At 39.2% G+C, this 15,517-nt stretch overlaps 1 protein-coding gene across 3 annotated transcripts; it reads right to left on the bottom strand.

Annotated features, from left to right (window-relative positions):
• Positions 1–54: 54 nt before the first annotated feature.
• gpr155a (G protein-coupled receptor 155a) lies at positions 55–13,869 on the bottom strand. 3 transcript variants are annotated; one of them, XM_061841089.1, is made up of 16 exons: positions 13,565–13,867; positions 11,959–12,392; positions 9,888–10,284; positions 9,617–9,779; positions 8,236–8,391; positions 7,650–7,733; positions 7,433–7,553; positions 7,273–7,357; positions 4,841–4,931; positions 4,568–4,766; positions 3,430–3,519; positions 3,179–3,309; positions 2,927–3,022; positions 2,790–2,854; positions 2,138–2,275; positions 55–1,370 (listed from the first exon to the last, which is right to left on the bottom strand). In XM_061841089.1, exons 2-16 carry the CDS (start codon positions 12,323–12,325, stop codon positions 1,175–1,177), a joined length of 2,379 nt encoding a protein of 792 aa, XP_061697073.1. In that variant the 5' UTR covers positions 12,326–12,392; positions 13,565–13,867; the 3' UTR covers positions 55–1,174. The 3 variants fall into 3 exon arrangements, with proteins under 3 accessions (XP_061697073.1, XP_061697072.1, XP_061697074.1); XM_061841088.1 differs by having other exon boundaries at positions 11,893–12,392; positions 13,565–13,866; XM_061841090.1 differs by lacking the exon at positions 3,430–3,519 and having other exon boundaries at positions 11,893–12,392; positions 13,565–13,869.
• Positions 13,870–15,517: the final 1,648 nt, after the last annotated feature.

Genomic DNA, 15,517 nt, shown 5'->3' with positions numbered 1-15,517 from the left:
AAATAAAGGGTACTGCATGTTGACTTACTTTGCACAATAATGGAATACAATATGTACAGTCTGTGCAGATTTATTCAAAATAATCCATAAATAACCAGCACTGGACAAAATGTGCCAAGAGCGGATAACATTATTTATAAACTATTTCACATTTATATACCCAAAAATTGTTAGCCTGCCGTTATATTTTACCTGAGAGAAAATAAAATTCACACGTCAACTCTGTCTTTAAAAAAAAAAAACAATCTTAACTGCCCTTTTTAAATGTCCAAAGGACATCCTGCTTTTTTGTAGTAAAAAAAGCAAAAAAAAAAGCCATGTTAAATACAGTTTAACAATGGCAAAAGCATTTTGACGTTACTTTACATTTTTACAAACAAGTCAAATAAAGAGACCAAAGAAAATAAAATTAATTTTCCCTTCTTTGGTAGAGGTAAACAAAGAAATCACATCACTTCTTTGTGGATAATCCCTCACATACTGGCACCCAAAAACAAAGATGACGTACTTGTCTTGACTCGCATAAAATAAAAAGTTGGCATTAGTATCATTTTAAAAAGTACATTTAGGGTGATGTATTGAGTATTTGGTGTTATGCTGAATGAGCAATACTGCACGGTGAAGCAAAATTCAATATTATGTAGTTGTAAGGAATAAAATATTCTGTTGTTAAGGCAACAACCAACCAATGCGTTCTCCAAAATATGCCATGTGACTGTCTCTGGCATGACAGTGTTTATCCATGACTGTTAGTCTAGTGATACAAAACTAAAAAAAGAACATGACCACTCACATGCCATTTTTGAAAGGTGCAACCATGCATGTGCATGTTTGGGTCCGACAGACAGCTGCAAGGCTGCATTTACAACACCCCATAGAATGCCAACTGAATAGCTGTACAATAGACATTTGTTACAGCTGTTATTATATCATCCCATCATTAGTTCAGATGTATAATGACTAATGAATGTCCACCCATGTCGTCTCATGTTTTAAAAAACTGAAACCCTCCCAGAAAGCAAGCAACAACTAGCAATAATGTTGTTGTAGCGCTCATGCACCCCTGAATAATAGCCTCTGGTTGAGCTAAAGCATTTTCATGCGTTGTAAGACGCGTACACGTGTCAGCCATCTTCATCCAGTGCTTAGATTAAAGTGCTCGTTGGGTTACAGTTTAGGTCACGAAGGAATAATAAATTGGAGCGTTTTGGAAGCAGCAATCCTGCTCGATATGCTGAAGAACGCCACCTTGCTGCAAGCAGGTGCCGTACAGTACGGCCGCAAGTTGATCCTCAGCTAAGCCCACCTGCTGGAGCCACTCCACAAGTTCACAGCCCAGGAAACAGTCCACCATTCTCCTCTTTCCACACCTGACAATCACAAAGAACATGTTTAAAAAAGGATTTGCATTTTTCTCCCCCAAAAGTTGCATTTTAGACTGAATCTCCATTCAGTGAGGGGGATACGTTCCAGACCATCTAAGCAATAAAGTCAAAATCTGCCACATAGAAACACTATTTCACTTTTTAAAAATTGAAAAGGAGCAATAACAGACATTCGACTAATTGTCGAGGTCTACTTCTAACAAGTTTTAGACACATTATAAACAAAAATGAACATAAAAAAAATTCAAGCATAAAATGCAGAGAATATAAGTGTTTTACAGATGTGCCATAAGATATGGAGCTGGTGGTCATGTGACGTGTGTTGCAAAGAGGGTGAAAGTTCCCAGCAAATTTCCATGCAAAATTTAGTAAATATTCCAAACTGGAAACTTCACAGGGAATTGGGGAAAGATTAATGTAAAGGTATACAGTTAAAGGTTCTGTTTAGTTCTCAGCAGACATTTTCATCTTCACTCGCGCCGTGGTGTTTCCCAAGCTTGCTTGTTATTAAAATTGTCTCCCATCACTAAAAAATGATAAATTTTACGTGAAAGTTTTAAGTAAAAGGTATCATTCAACTTTCATGAAATTGTTTTCATCAAGCAAGATGTTTTGATTCCATTTAGAACAATGTAAACATTTTTGAAAAGGGTACAAAAAAGAACAATAGACAACTGGACAAAAGTGCAACATCAGGAAAATATTTACTTGTTTCTTTTAACAGCAGTAGCAGTATCAGGACTTTCTCTCACCTCCTCTTCCGGACGATGTCGTGAAAGCACTGGTCCTGATAGTGTTTGATAAAGTCAGTGCATGTCATCCTGATCTCTTCAGTCACGTTACTTTGCGGTTGCTCTTCTTGGCCCCTTCTGTACCACAGTCTGTGCAGCCTAAACAACGGGCACAACATCAAAACACCTTTTCATCCATATTCTTCTCAGGGTCACGCCTCACCCCCAAAAAACAATTTCGGACGAAAGTACATGTCAACTCCTGTGACATCCTCACTGATTAGCAAGGAGGAAAATGAGTTGAATATGGAAAAAAAAAAAAAATTAAAAAAAATGGAATGGTCCAAAAACTTGGGTTAATGGCACTATAATTAAAAGCAGACTAAATGTTCTCACGTATATTCCCCAAAAAAAGTTAAAATGTAAAGATTAAGAATTTTCTCGGGGGCTACATTAACCATTTGATACTATTCTGGTGAAATTGGAGGTTTTCAGACATTTAACAGCAGTAGAAATACAGTACATGTTTTTATTTTAGCATTAAATCTGGTTAACCATCCATCCCCTAAATTTGCTACTTTTTACTTGTGCTACAAATTCATAGACTGAGGTTATTCTGAATCTAATGTGACCAATTTTAACTAAGGGTTCTATGTATACAGTGTTTTCTTACCTCTTCCAAAACGGTAATATAACCAAATGTCGGTCCAGGCCAAACAGCACAAATGAGAGAAAGCCCTGGAATCACATCATATCATGCCCCTATTTATCATTTGACGTGTGCTTTCACAGTTTGATCAGAACACCAACCTGCCCGTAGTTGGCCACGGCACAAAAGAACTGCAGCTCCACATAAAGTCTACCCGGGTCTTCGTTAAAGAGCAACCATACGCAACTGGACAAGTTCTGGCACAAAGGAAGGACACATTTAAGTAAAATCTGTTTCCAATGACCTCAAATTCTGTTTAAGGAGCCTTTATTTGTGAGTGATGCACAAATAATGATTACACCTTCACCACTTATAAGAACATTAAGGGAGAGGATGCGATAGTTGTTACTCACAGCGAGCGAGCCGACAGTCAGAAGCAAACACAGGAGGACATGACGGGCCACTTGTCGATCTTCATCCTGACTTAGCTCTTCCACTCTGGACACAAGGCAGACCGATGAATCACTGCTATTCTCACTTTGGGCTGTGGAGGGAAGAATAGAGCAAAATCAAAAATTAGGATTACACATTCCTTGTTTTGTGTGGAGAGCTGATTTAGTTTCATAATTGCCAAAATAATTACTAGCATTTTATTGTCCCATACATGTGAGCGAGTTTGCTGTGTGGTTCACATTGGTGCTGATGATCATGTCCGGCATGGGCTGGGGTGGTGCACATTCACGCATGAGACATGCTGATAACAAAAGGGACAGTGACAGCAATTCATTATCAGGAACCTAGTAAAGGGTATTGTAGTAGATAAAATAGAAATAACAGAAAAAGCGTTTTTTAAAAAAAAAAAAAAGAAGAAGAAGCAAAAACCCTCATCTCAATTTCAAACACAAAAATGTAGAATATTTTCATTAGGAAAAAATATCACTCCACAATATTGTACTTTCTAAAAATATACAGGAGTGACAATTAAATAGAATTTAAAAACAACAACAACTGAAAAGACCCTGTGATTGGCTGGCGACCAGTTTAGTGTGTACCCTGCCTCTGTAAAATAAAATAAATAACTGGGATAGGCTCCAGCGCCCCTGCGACCCTAGTGAGGCTAAGCGGAATGAAAGACGAATCAATGCATGAACAATTGAAAGGTTTTTGTTAGACTGCATCAATTGAATGCTCTTCCTTCTAGTGTACTTGCATTAGCCACTTGGGGGCAGTGTCTGACAGATGGATGGTGTTATGAATCTCACAATAACTATGGCAGCCCATCAATTTTACTGCAGTGGGGCATGTGCTGACTAGAACTCAAGCGGGACTCATAGTAAATGTGTCATAGGAACTTCCCAACTCCTCTCTCAGCTCATCAGAACAGTGCTAATAGTTGTCGTAGACAGAGGAAAAAGAGTACAGAGTAGTTATATATACTGTCTACATGTAGCTGCACTATTAGATTCAATGCATTGTTTGTTAACGCAATACAACATAGGTGCCTATTGGCTTTAGCATTAAGCTAGGGGGCTGAACTGCTTAGCTCCTGTTTGTGGTTGTTTTAAATAATGTACTTTGTATTAGATACAGAAGGTATAGTTTGTGGTGTGCTCTTTTTCCGTTTAGTTTGACAGTAAACTTCAACTGGGAGTAGCATTAAACAGTTTGATGAATTCTTCCCCACTAGCCAAACTGCTGCTTATTGTAAAATGTGTCGAGTGAAGTTTGCTGCTACCATACAACATTCGGATCTCAAGTCTGTACTTCCAACCAATATTTGTAACTTTTATGTGATTAAATACCTCTGCTGGGATCTTCTGAATGCACTTCTGGTTCAAACATAGCATGGTTATCTTGTTCAGTTTCAGTCACAAGGTCTTCCACAGAGGTGTTTGCTCCTTGATTTCGATCTTTTTGGGCTGATCTTCCTCTACTGAGAAACAGCAGGGAACTCCCTGATAGTAGCACACTGAGAGCAAGCACAATTGTGCTGCAGATGATCTGTCATAGCACATATACATATGAAATCAAACAAAACATGGCCCAAAACACATAAATAGATTTCCACAACAGACCTGCGGTTTGCTGTAAAATTGTGACGAGTCTATGGTGTCATGGAGTTTTTCCCCACAGATAAGCAACACAGCAGTTGCGAACGCAGGGATCCTGTTCATAAACGAAAACACATACGCATCACAATGTAAAATTGTAACTACTGTACTAACTAGCACTGTGATTACTAAAATTGAAATAATATTAAATGTATTTATTTGCTTCTGTGGTCCCTGAGTAGACAGTAGATTCACGGTGTACTGCAATAGATGCTTTCCATGTGACATCATGAGTCACATGAATTTCGTTTACGATGCCATACTGGATACAACTCTCGTTTTTTTTTGTGATCTTTTTCTGAATATTGACTCGTTTATAAGTGTGTTACGGCCTTTTCATCATGGTATTTCGTTGTGTGGTTTATGGTTGTAAGAACAGACAGAAAAAGGGGCCTGACACTTTGGGCATTGTTTACCTTTTGCTGGGCATTCAGCTAATTTACAGTGGTATCCTCCACAGTTGTTACATATCTTCATGGAGGTCTTTGAGCTGTCAATAAGCCTACTAGCACCCGCAGTGAAACTTTGCTTTCTAGGTTTGCAGTGGATAACGTAAACCTTGTGGCTGTCGCTAGCCATAGCTGTAGCTGCACTTTTGATAACTCGTGGGAGCGGGCTATGTCGGTCGCTTTTTCGTGCGTGAGGTCCGGCCCCTGGCTGAGTGACTTTTCGCACACACTCAGTGAGTTAGTTACAGTCTTTAACCAACAGCTTGAGTTCTGTTACAAAGTACTCAAATGACTCACAGCTACCTTGCGCCTTCTCGTGAAACTTATATCTAGCAAATATGGGGTTTGCTTTTGGAGTGAAGTAATCAGAGAATTCTTCATTTTCAGCAACTTATCTTTGACTCCGGCCAGTGTCCATGTATTGCTGACATCCTGTCCTTTACCACTGATCCACAGCAGGAGGAAACTGCAGTTTTCCTCTTCAGCTCTGTTTTTAAGCAGTCCCATGAACATGAGTTCAGTGTGTTGCTTGAATCTCTGACACGCATCTGGTAAATTGGATGAGTCCCACTCCATCCTCAGGGTAGGTACACCGAACGCCTCCATCGTGGTCAATTCCTCATTGTCTTCGTCCCCCCACCCGTGAGTCCGTAGTTATACTACCGTCCCTCTGACACCATGTTATTGCTCAAGCTAATAATAACGAGACGATACTTGCTCTCGAGTTTCACATATTGCTTCATTCTTCATTCCTCACTCCAGCACAAGTGCCTCAATCACCTGTGGTTACAGTGTTCGTCTGTCAAAGGACTTTCAAGATAAAAGATCAAACTATCACCATAGCCAAAACATTACGGTATACACTTTTATTGCTTCCCAGCCAACAAAGAAAGGTGCGACAGGTGGGTATCTGCCATGAAGAGGGACAACTGGGCGCCCACCATATACGCTCGACTGTGCAGGAAGCATTTCATTTCTGCTAGGTACATGTTCTGTACATATGTGCGGTGGTCGTGGTGGTTAGGGGACAGGTAACCATGGTCGGGGTAGCTGAACACCTTCCCTTTCTTCCAAGCAAATGTGAGAGTCATGAGCTGCCTCTTCAAGAGACTGGTCTTTTTTGCATTGCGGACACTTGATCTCAACGAGCCCCACGCCGCAACAATCACAAGATCTATAGCCGTCAATGTCAATATAACGTGCATCTGGCTTGCGAACGAAATCAATAAAACTAGTAAAATTATGTAAAGGTATGCAATAAGGATTGACACCGATTGCTTGTATCTTTTCTGTATATCGTTGTTTGTGATAACTGTCCAACTGTTGTGCAATATCTGATAAAACTGTTGAGTTTAGGACTGACGATGATGAGTCCGCCATATGTTGACACAATCTCGCTGTCGATGATGGCGTCGTAAATAAAAAAACACGTGTAAGTTATGACGTCACTGCAAAGCATCTATTGAAGATGCAAAATACTCACAGAAAAGCTGTGTTAACAAATATTCTTTGGTTATTTTAACGAAGCAAAGGGTGGTCCAAGCACAAAAGATAACCTTCACTGTAACCAGTGATACATCCACACTCTTGGTTACTTGAAGTCAAAGCTATGTAGTTATGTATGTTTTTTTTTAGGTTGACAGTACTCTCTGAATAGAAAATAGCTTGAACCCTCTTTTTGAAGAATTGTTGCCTTGTCTGCCAAAATCCTGCTTGCTGTGAAGCATGTTGAATATGAATTTGCTGTCACAGTCTAGCTCAAGTGTCTCATTTTTTTGCTCAAAACCCAAACAAACAATAAAAAAAGCAGCACAATGGCTTGAAAATATTAAGCCCTTCATAAATCTAAGTACCAATGTTAGCGGCATCAATTTTGCAATGACAACTTGTTTAAAAGGTGGTTATCGAGCATACATGAGTGAAGGCAGCTGTTGTTTGTGGACTCACCCCCAGCCCGCAAAGACAAACACGCCAGAAGAAACCTTTAGACGATCAAACCTTCTCAAGAGTACAAGAGAGAGTGCAATGAAGCCTAAGACAAGAAATATTTGTGTTAGACAATTAGAATGGATTTATGATCTTGTCGCCATGTGTATTCACAACATACCTGGCCAGATGTACGTGCAGTAGAGGGAGGTGCACAGGAGCGTAAAAGACAAGATCTGACTGATAAAGCTGTTTCCCCTCACCACAAATTTCCACAGTATTATTCCGAAACAAGTAAGGAACTAAAACAATAAATAACAATTAATCATTGATACAGCTGATAGGCAAATTTTCAGAAATTACAAGCCTTGAACTGCTTTTGCACATGCTGTGCTCACCTGTGCCAAGAAAAGATTGGTTGAAAACTTATGAGGCAGGCTCTTGAACTTCTTACTAAAAAACATGACTGCAATAGTCCACACCTGTAAGGGAAATCCACAACTTCATAAATCGGAGTGAGTTCATGAAGAGTGTAGTAGTTTAAATCAATACTAAAATACTCCATTTTGTTACATTCACAGGCCCGTTATAACTGTCTTTTTGTATTTAAAACTTTGTACTTACCAGTTTCATGAAATTGTTTTCAAGTACATCTTAATGCTGCTGTTTCACATTGTCTTAAAGTCTTTTTGGTTGAAATGAAACCTCTTTGAATAAGTTTGTCACTGTGCAACACAAATGAACCCGCAACTTTGCCACGTAATGAGGTTCCTTAGAACTGGGCTAAAAGTGACACTAAATGAGGAAATGAGCCTTTTAGTCTGTACTAGCTGTCTTTCCAAACATCCAGTGACAAAGTAAAAAGTATTCATCTGCCTTCACATGTCCCAAAAAAATGCAAGGTCACATCTAACCAAGTATTGATCATGGGAAAGTTGTGAAAGTGGAATTATGTTGAAACTGAGGCGTCTTCTTGCGACTCACCAGTGCCACTAGGCTGACAATGCTTATGTCAAAGCTGACATCTTGTAACGTGTTCATCAGATGCCGAGGATCCATCCAGCGTAGGGTGAGCAGCCAGGCGGAGGTAAACATTATTGGAGCTGAGAGCAAAGTGCTGATCACCATTCCGGAAATAACCTGACAGGATGCAACGTGAGCAGCCATGACAACACAAAACACTCAAACACGATAACCCTGGCAGGTTAGAGGAAATGATTTTTTTGCACCATTCAAAAAGGAAACTGGTGACTTCAAGCATAATCTAGAGCAGTGGCTCTCAAACTTTATACACAAAGTAACACCTAAAAAAAAAAAAAAAAAAAACTCTCACTAAGTTTCACCAAAATGACCATGCTAAAATTCGGTAAAATAGAAAGATTACATCTTGATTTAAAAAAAAAAAAAAAAGATTTTTCATCATATTACATTACGCAGTTTGAATATTAGCCCTGTGCTTAAATAATCTATAGGAAAATTATAAAAACTGTAACTTATATGATTAAATTGCACATAACTGATAAATAAGGATGGGCTTGTACAGATACCTGGCATGCGTATCAGGGAGATACTGGCTTTATTTCGAGGTACTGGGGACTAGTTAAGGCTTTCGATACCAGTCAATGATACTTAAGGCAAAAAATAAGTAAATCTGAGAGTGAGTAAGTTTTCCTCACCAGGAGTTGATGCAACACTGCGGCAATTTCACACATTCGTAAATAATCATACAAGCGATAAAGAAAGGCCTTTGATGCAATTAGCGTTTGTTGTGTTCATCGAAATTTTACGTACAAAAAGTATTAGCGATATTGGTACTTGGTATTGGTAAGTACTCGAGTGAATACTTGTACTGGTGTTGGCCAGAAATTAAAAAAAAAAAAAAAAAAAAAAAGATGAAAAAAAACATGAAAATAAAAATATTAAAATATTCCAAGATAAATCTTGGGTGAGTTGTGGCCTGCAGCAACTGCTTGTTTGCAAGTGTACTCATTTTTAAATTTTATGTTCTTGACTCTTTGGCCCATTCAACAAACAGCTAGAAATACAGTATATAAGAGATTTTCCTTGCTCACACCCCAGGGCTAACTTATCCATGGCTGAATAGCTCAGTTTGTTTTTTTTTTTTTTTCTTTGCTTGAGCTGCAATTTATCTGGCACGCTTGTATGTCCATTTTGGCTTGCAACACAAATGCCCCCCCAAGAAGAAGACACACTTCAAGGTACTACAGAAAACAATTACCACAGATATGCATGTCTTTAGAAAAACGTATCAATCGTTGTGGAAAAGGAACTTTTTGTCAAAAATGTTAAACGTGGCAAAGTTTCAATTACTTTCTCGCAATAGTTAAGAGACTCAGAGACGCACCACTTCCAGCTGTGCGTTGTAATATGTAGCGTAGATAGCCACACTGGGCGCCGTGGGGAACACGCCATAAAGAAAGGCAAAGTCTGACAGGCTTGAGTGGTTCAAAGGGCCGGTGCTGTCTAGAAGATCCACCATATCTTTACAAATCAGAGGCATCAGCAACCTGAGGAATGCAGTATTACTCTATTATTAAGCCAGACGTTAGTTTAGAGGAATGTCTGATTAATTCGGAACACCAGCACTAAAATACATCTGTTTTTCTATTACTTACAATTTTGCTGTCAAGAGTAATATCAGAGTCATAACAGTGGACCTGGTTAATTTTTTCAGCTCCCCCACCATGGACAGACCCAAGTAGAACAAAGCGGCCCCGCCGAAGGAGTCGGCCAAACCGTCCACAAAGTCCTCCATGAAGGAAGGTATCTGGTGCAGGGCAAAGTGAGCTGCAATGCCAATAACGACCATAAAAACGATCGGGTTCTTAAGGAGGTGGAGCACCACTTGTCCCACAATCAAAAGTTTGCCCTGCTGGTGGTCACGCTGATCCTTCCATTTCTGGACCTCACAAAAGGCAAAGCCAATGGGATTGAGCACCATGAGCGACACAGGTGCCACCAGGTAGATGTACTGGATGTATTCCGGATGTGTGCTCTCATATAGAGCTTTAACTGGGGACACACACAAAGTCAGACAAATATTAGAAACATTTTTTTAAAACATTCTGAATAGCTTCATCCTAGTTGGATGAAAGTCTGTGGTCAAAATTTGGCAAAGATGCAGAGACAGAGTTGTTCCCACAAACAAAATGTTCCTCTCTAAACAAGTAATTGACACCCCACTGAGGTTGACAATTGCCTCTGGACGCTACAGCGACAACTCCCCACTACTTTTCTCTGAGATAATCTTTGCCATGTCAAATAGAAGCTCCCTCCCTCACTTCAAATAGTTTTTAGCACCAAGATGCCACAAGATGGCAAAAAAAGCACTACTTTTCTATTAAATAGTGCTGTAGCGCTATTAGGCTGAGACGGTCAATAGATAGCTTTTTTTAATAATAAAAAAAAACATACATATATATATTTTTTCTTTTTTACCATATGGGTCAAAGTGCCATCTCTGCCTTGAAGCTTCACTGTGATCACTTTGCCACCAAAATTTATGTTAATGGAGTCGCATGGAGCATTGTCATCCCATGTTTAGAAATAAGTTGGCGCGACAGAATTTGGGCTCATTTCAAACTTATACGTATACCACAACAGCAGGTTTTCGGTTGCCAATACGTGTCACGTATCAATTTTAGCTCATTTAATCCAAACTACCATCACTAGCTGCAATGTGCTGTAATCAAAATCTGAATCATCTTAATTGACCAAGTATGTAACAACAGACAAGGAACTTGTCTTCAGTAGTTAGTGCCACCCTAGTACAACACACATGTTGCGTAGGAAGAGCAATACACAGTCAATTGACGGGGAACTTATTTTCTTTTTCTATATAAGAACCCACAGTTGTAGAAAGTTGTGCAGGGATTTATCATATTTTCCGCACTATAAGGTGCACCTAAAGCCTTTAATTTTCTCAAAAGTCAACGGTGCGCCTTATATTTCAAAATTGAGCCTTTAGTGCACCTTCATCTAATGCATGCATAACGTAACCCCAGCCTGTACTGTAGCCTCTATTCTATGCGCCTTATATATGAAAAATGTTTTAAAATAGGCCATTCATTGAAGGTGCGCCTTATAGTGCGGAAAATATGGTAGTCTTCTAGCATTTTTGAACAGTTAAAGTGCCCATTAAAGGGATAGTCCAGCACAATTGTCATTGTGCAAAGTGTCAAAACTTCAAGGAGTGTATGCAGTTTAAAGTGATGGGTTGAGCCATGGTTTATCGTATATAATACTAATTCTCATTGGCCCAGCAGGGTGTGATCACAACCCGCAGAAAACTGACAACATGTTGCTGTGAATTGTAAATGAGCTGTTCAAGAATTTCATAACTTAATTGCAACAGGGAAGAAGTTGTTGGTATGCTTGCATTGTACACGCTCTGATGCATATGTAATCCACCAGACTGGGCCCCACCTTTATAAACTCATACACGTTTGAAGTTACATATACTACAATAGAATGCGAGGATGGCTAACCCCAGGTGGGCCAAAATAACACCTGCAACACTTAATTGTGTCATCGATAGGATGATTGCTGGACTGCTCAGATCTAAAACTATATGATAGCTGCAGCACTAGCTTCTGTTGCACTTAAAAGCATCATACGTACCAATTGGATAACCCAAAGCAAAGTCATTGCTTTGGGTGGCAAATATCGAGTAGAGTCCAGCCTTACTGTAGCGACTTTCGGGACTGGAAGCAACCAGCGTCAGGATACAAACGATGGCAAACACAGACGCTTTGGCGATGAGAACGCTCCAGATGAATGGCCAAATGACATTCCCAAAGTCCAGCAGCACCATATTCTTAAACAAGAGGGCGGGCAGGGCAAACTTGGACACAAAATTGCCCAAACCTTTAGCCTGGGTAGATGTGATAATGTGGGCCCTGCCAGCGATGTAGCCGCACAGGATGATGCCAAAGCACTTCAACAAAGCCGGGAGGAGCTTGTCAATGGATATTGTGGATGATGGAGCAGGGAGATCCATCGGGTCTCCATCCCCATGTGGAAAGATGCTGCCAGCGGTGGTGCTGATCTCCATAATGATGATGTTACTTCCCACCAGCGTCAGCAGTCACGGATGGGTTAAAGTCGAATTGACGTCATGACTGTCAGATCACCAATGGAGAATTGGTATTAATCTACCAGGTATGTAACAATAAACATGCGGGCATTACATATTTAAAATAAAATGTGATTCTCTTCAAAGGAAAGTACGACTTTTTAAATGTACGAATAAAGTTAAAAAAAAAAAATCTCATCTATGTTTTTGTTTTAATTTACAAAACAACAAGCAGTCTTAGTCAAGAGTATCTTCCAATACTTTCATTCCTGCTACGTCATTGTTTTTCCTTAAAGACTGTTACTATCACTTCAATTTCATAATTTTACATAATCCATATTATTGGTCACCCCCTGTGTGGGTATTTTTACTCATTATTGACTCTTATTGTGTCTTAAAAATGGCTTGCTCTATTTGACAAAAAGTTAATGTTTCAAAAAAAGTTTTGTCTTTTTTTTGTTTATTTGTTTTGAAGGGGAAGGGTTCCTGAAATTGAATCTTTTGGAGATGGTTTCCTCCCGATGCCTGCAATGTGTTATAATGAAAATGGGAACAAATGCATTGCTATTGGCTTCAAAACATTTCCGCACTTTACTTCCTCCATGGTCACCCTTAATTGAAAATGGAAATAACAAGAAATGTATGATAATTTTGTAGTTATTTGGTGATCCTCCTAACACATGACATCCTTTTTATTTTATGATTTTTACTTAAATATTCTCAATGCAGAAATATTAATCTATACAAGAGACCATGTATTAATTTGTGGTGACCGATGTTCAATTTTCTTTTCTTAGTGATTGAACAGCAAACAAACAAAAGTAACTTGCATTAAGATCAAAGTTTGAGGTGCAAAGGTAACTAGATGACTCAATCTCTAACACTCAAAACAATCAACATGTTTACATTTGTATGTGTAAATATACTATTTTATAGCAGATTAGAAACAGTGTGTCGTGTCACATTTGTGTGATAAGATAAATTATCTTGTTTTGTTTTTTTATACAAGAAAAAACGGTCTTTAGTTCAACTATCTATGCCAGTGACACATAGTGACAGGCAGAAAGTTGGGTGATGTCCTTTGATGAGAATTTTTTTTTTCCTATCGCATGTAAAGCGTATGTCTTTGCTATGTTTAGGAAAGACTTTTTAGACCATACATGTTTAAGCAATTAGTCACGCTACTTTAAGAGATTATTAGAGAATAATGAAACTCACGGTTGCCTCTCTGTCCGCTGTGCCTTTATATGTCGAAGTCCCGGTGCGAGTAGCCATGTTTGTTAGCCCGATAGCCAACGTTAGCTCGTGAAACGAATGGCAATGTTTGGTCGTCAACAACAAACGGAATGGTGAAAAACGCAGAGCCGAGCAGCGAAGAGACGCCCAACTTGCGCAACGGCGTCTAAGAACAGACTGGAGGACACAGACGCTTTCTTTACTTGGCCTCCCTCCAAGTTTACTTTCGTAACATAAAGAGGGCCCGATACGGAGTCGACCAATCCTAAGCGAAGATGAAACGAGGGGGCGGGGCTTACCCTGCCTTTCCATCAATAACACTCATCGGCCACAGGCACACGTCCACAGCCCCAGTACAAGTGATTATACATATTTTGCAATCATTGCTGATATTTGTCTATCAAATGTTACTCTGGGGCTAGTAATTCATAACTTGAGCCGTAGATCACAGAAAAACTGCAACAGCATAAACCAGAGCTCGGCAACTTAATAACAGTCCCTTTATATTAGTTACGATGTTTTTCCAATAAATGGTTTTAAATAAAATATGTCTTACCAATGTTTTTATTTTCGTGTCTTCAAATAACATCAGAAATTATTAGTAGTAAAAATCACTACTGCACATTTAATCCGCTTTTTGTTATTAATAATTTGTTGATGAATTAGAACGTAATCAAGAATTGAATTAATTATTTTAATTTATTATTAATAATAAAATATGCCTACTTAGTTTTTCTCTGGGCTTTCAGGTTTCCTCCCACATCCCAAAAAGATGTATGGTAGATTAATTCTCTAAATTGCCCGTTGGTGTGAATGTCACGCCTGATGCCTGACGATAGTAGCACCAGCACTCCCGTGACCAATCCATTGATCCATTTTCCAAGCAGCTTATCCTCACATGGGTCACGGAAGTGTCGGTGCCTTATGAAGATAAGTGGCTCTGAAGAAGGATGGATGGATGGAAATGTGTTTATTTATTTATTCATTACATTATATACTAATGTACTGGTCCTTCTGTCTATTTTAATAATCCACTTGAGCAGTTAAACATTTTCATCAAGAGACAATGTGTTTCCATCCTTTCATCAATTTTCTAACATCAACCCTCAAAATTGTGAGGGAGACATCGAGGCCTCCATCGGGCCCTAAATTTTGTTTCCAAATCGTAGATGTAGTTGCATATCTGTACTAACTCCCCACATTGTTGCAGATCAACAGCAGGCTGATGTGGGCCAAAATCAGAATAAATCCAATCAAGCACATCAGCTCATATTCATCTCCCTTTACAAAGACATTGTGATGACATCATTGAAGTACTAGATATTATTCTAAAAATGTATTTATTTTAACTGTGGTTGACGAGAAAACAGCATTATTTTATTACATTGTGCAGGGTTTATCAAACATCGGAAGTGTTCATAGAGTTATTTCCTGACAGATATACAATGTATACGTATCGAACAATGTATTGTGTTGTGTTGTATGATCGTTACGATGTTGAATTAATTGTTGACATGGTAAAATTCATTTAATGATATATTGTAATCGAAATGGCATTCGCAACACTTCTCAGTAGTACCCGTAATATCCACAGCACACATATAACCTTTAAAAAATGGAACATTATAATCCTCATGGTATTTATTGTAGATATGTTAACCAATAGGCGGCACGGTGGACGACTGGTTAGTGTCTGCCTCACAGTTCTGAGGACTGGGGTTCCCATCCCTGCCTTCATGAAGTTTGCATGTTCTCCCTGTGTGTGTGTTTTGTGTGCCTGCTATGGTACAGATTGTATATTTCTATGTGCTCTGTGATTGGCTGGCAACCAGTTGAGGCTGTATCCCGCCTCCTCCCCGAAGATAGCTGGGATTGATACCAGCATTCTCGGGGGCCTTGTGAGGATAAACGGCTGAGATAATAGATGGATGGATG

Source organism: Syngnathoides biaculeatus, chromosome 14 (assembly GCF_019802595.1).
Source record: "Syngnathoides biaculeatus isolate LvHL_M chromosome 14, ASM1980259v1, whole genome shotgun sequence".
In the NCBI taxonomy this organism is placed as follows: Eukaryota; Metazoa; Chordata; class Actinopteri; order Syngnathiformes; family Syngnathidae; genus Syngnathoides; species Syngnathoides biaculeatus.
The sequence above is the reverse complement of the archived record's forward strand: the minus strand, read 5'-3'. Positions and strand labels throughout refer to the sequence as shown.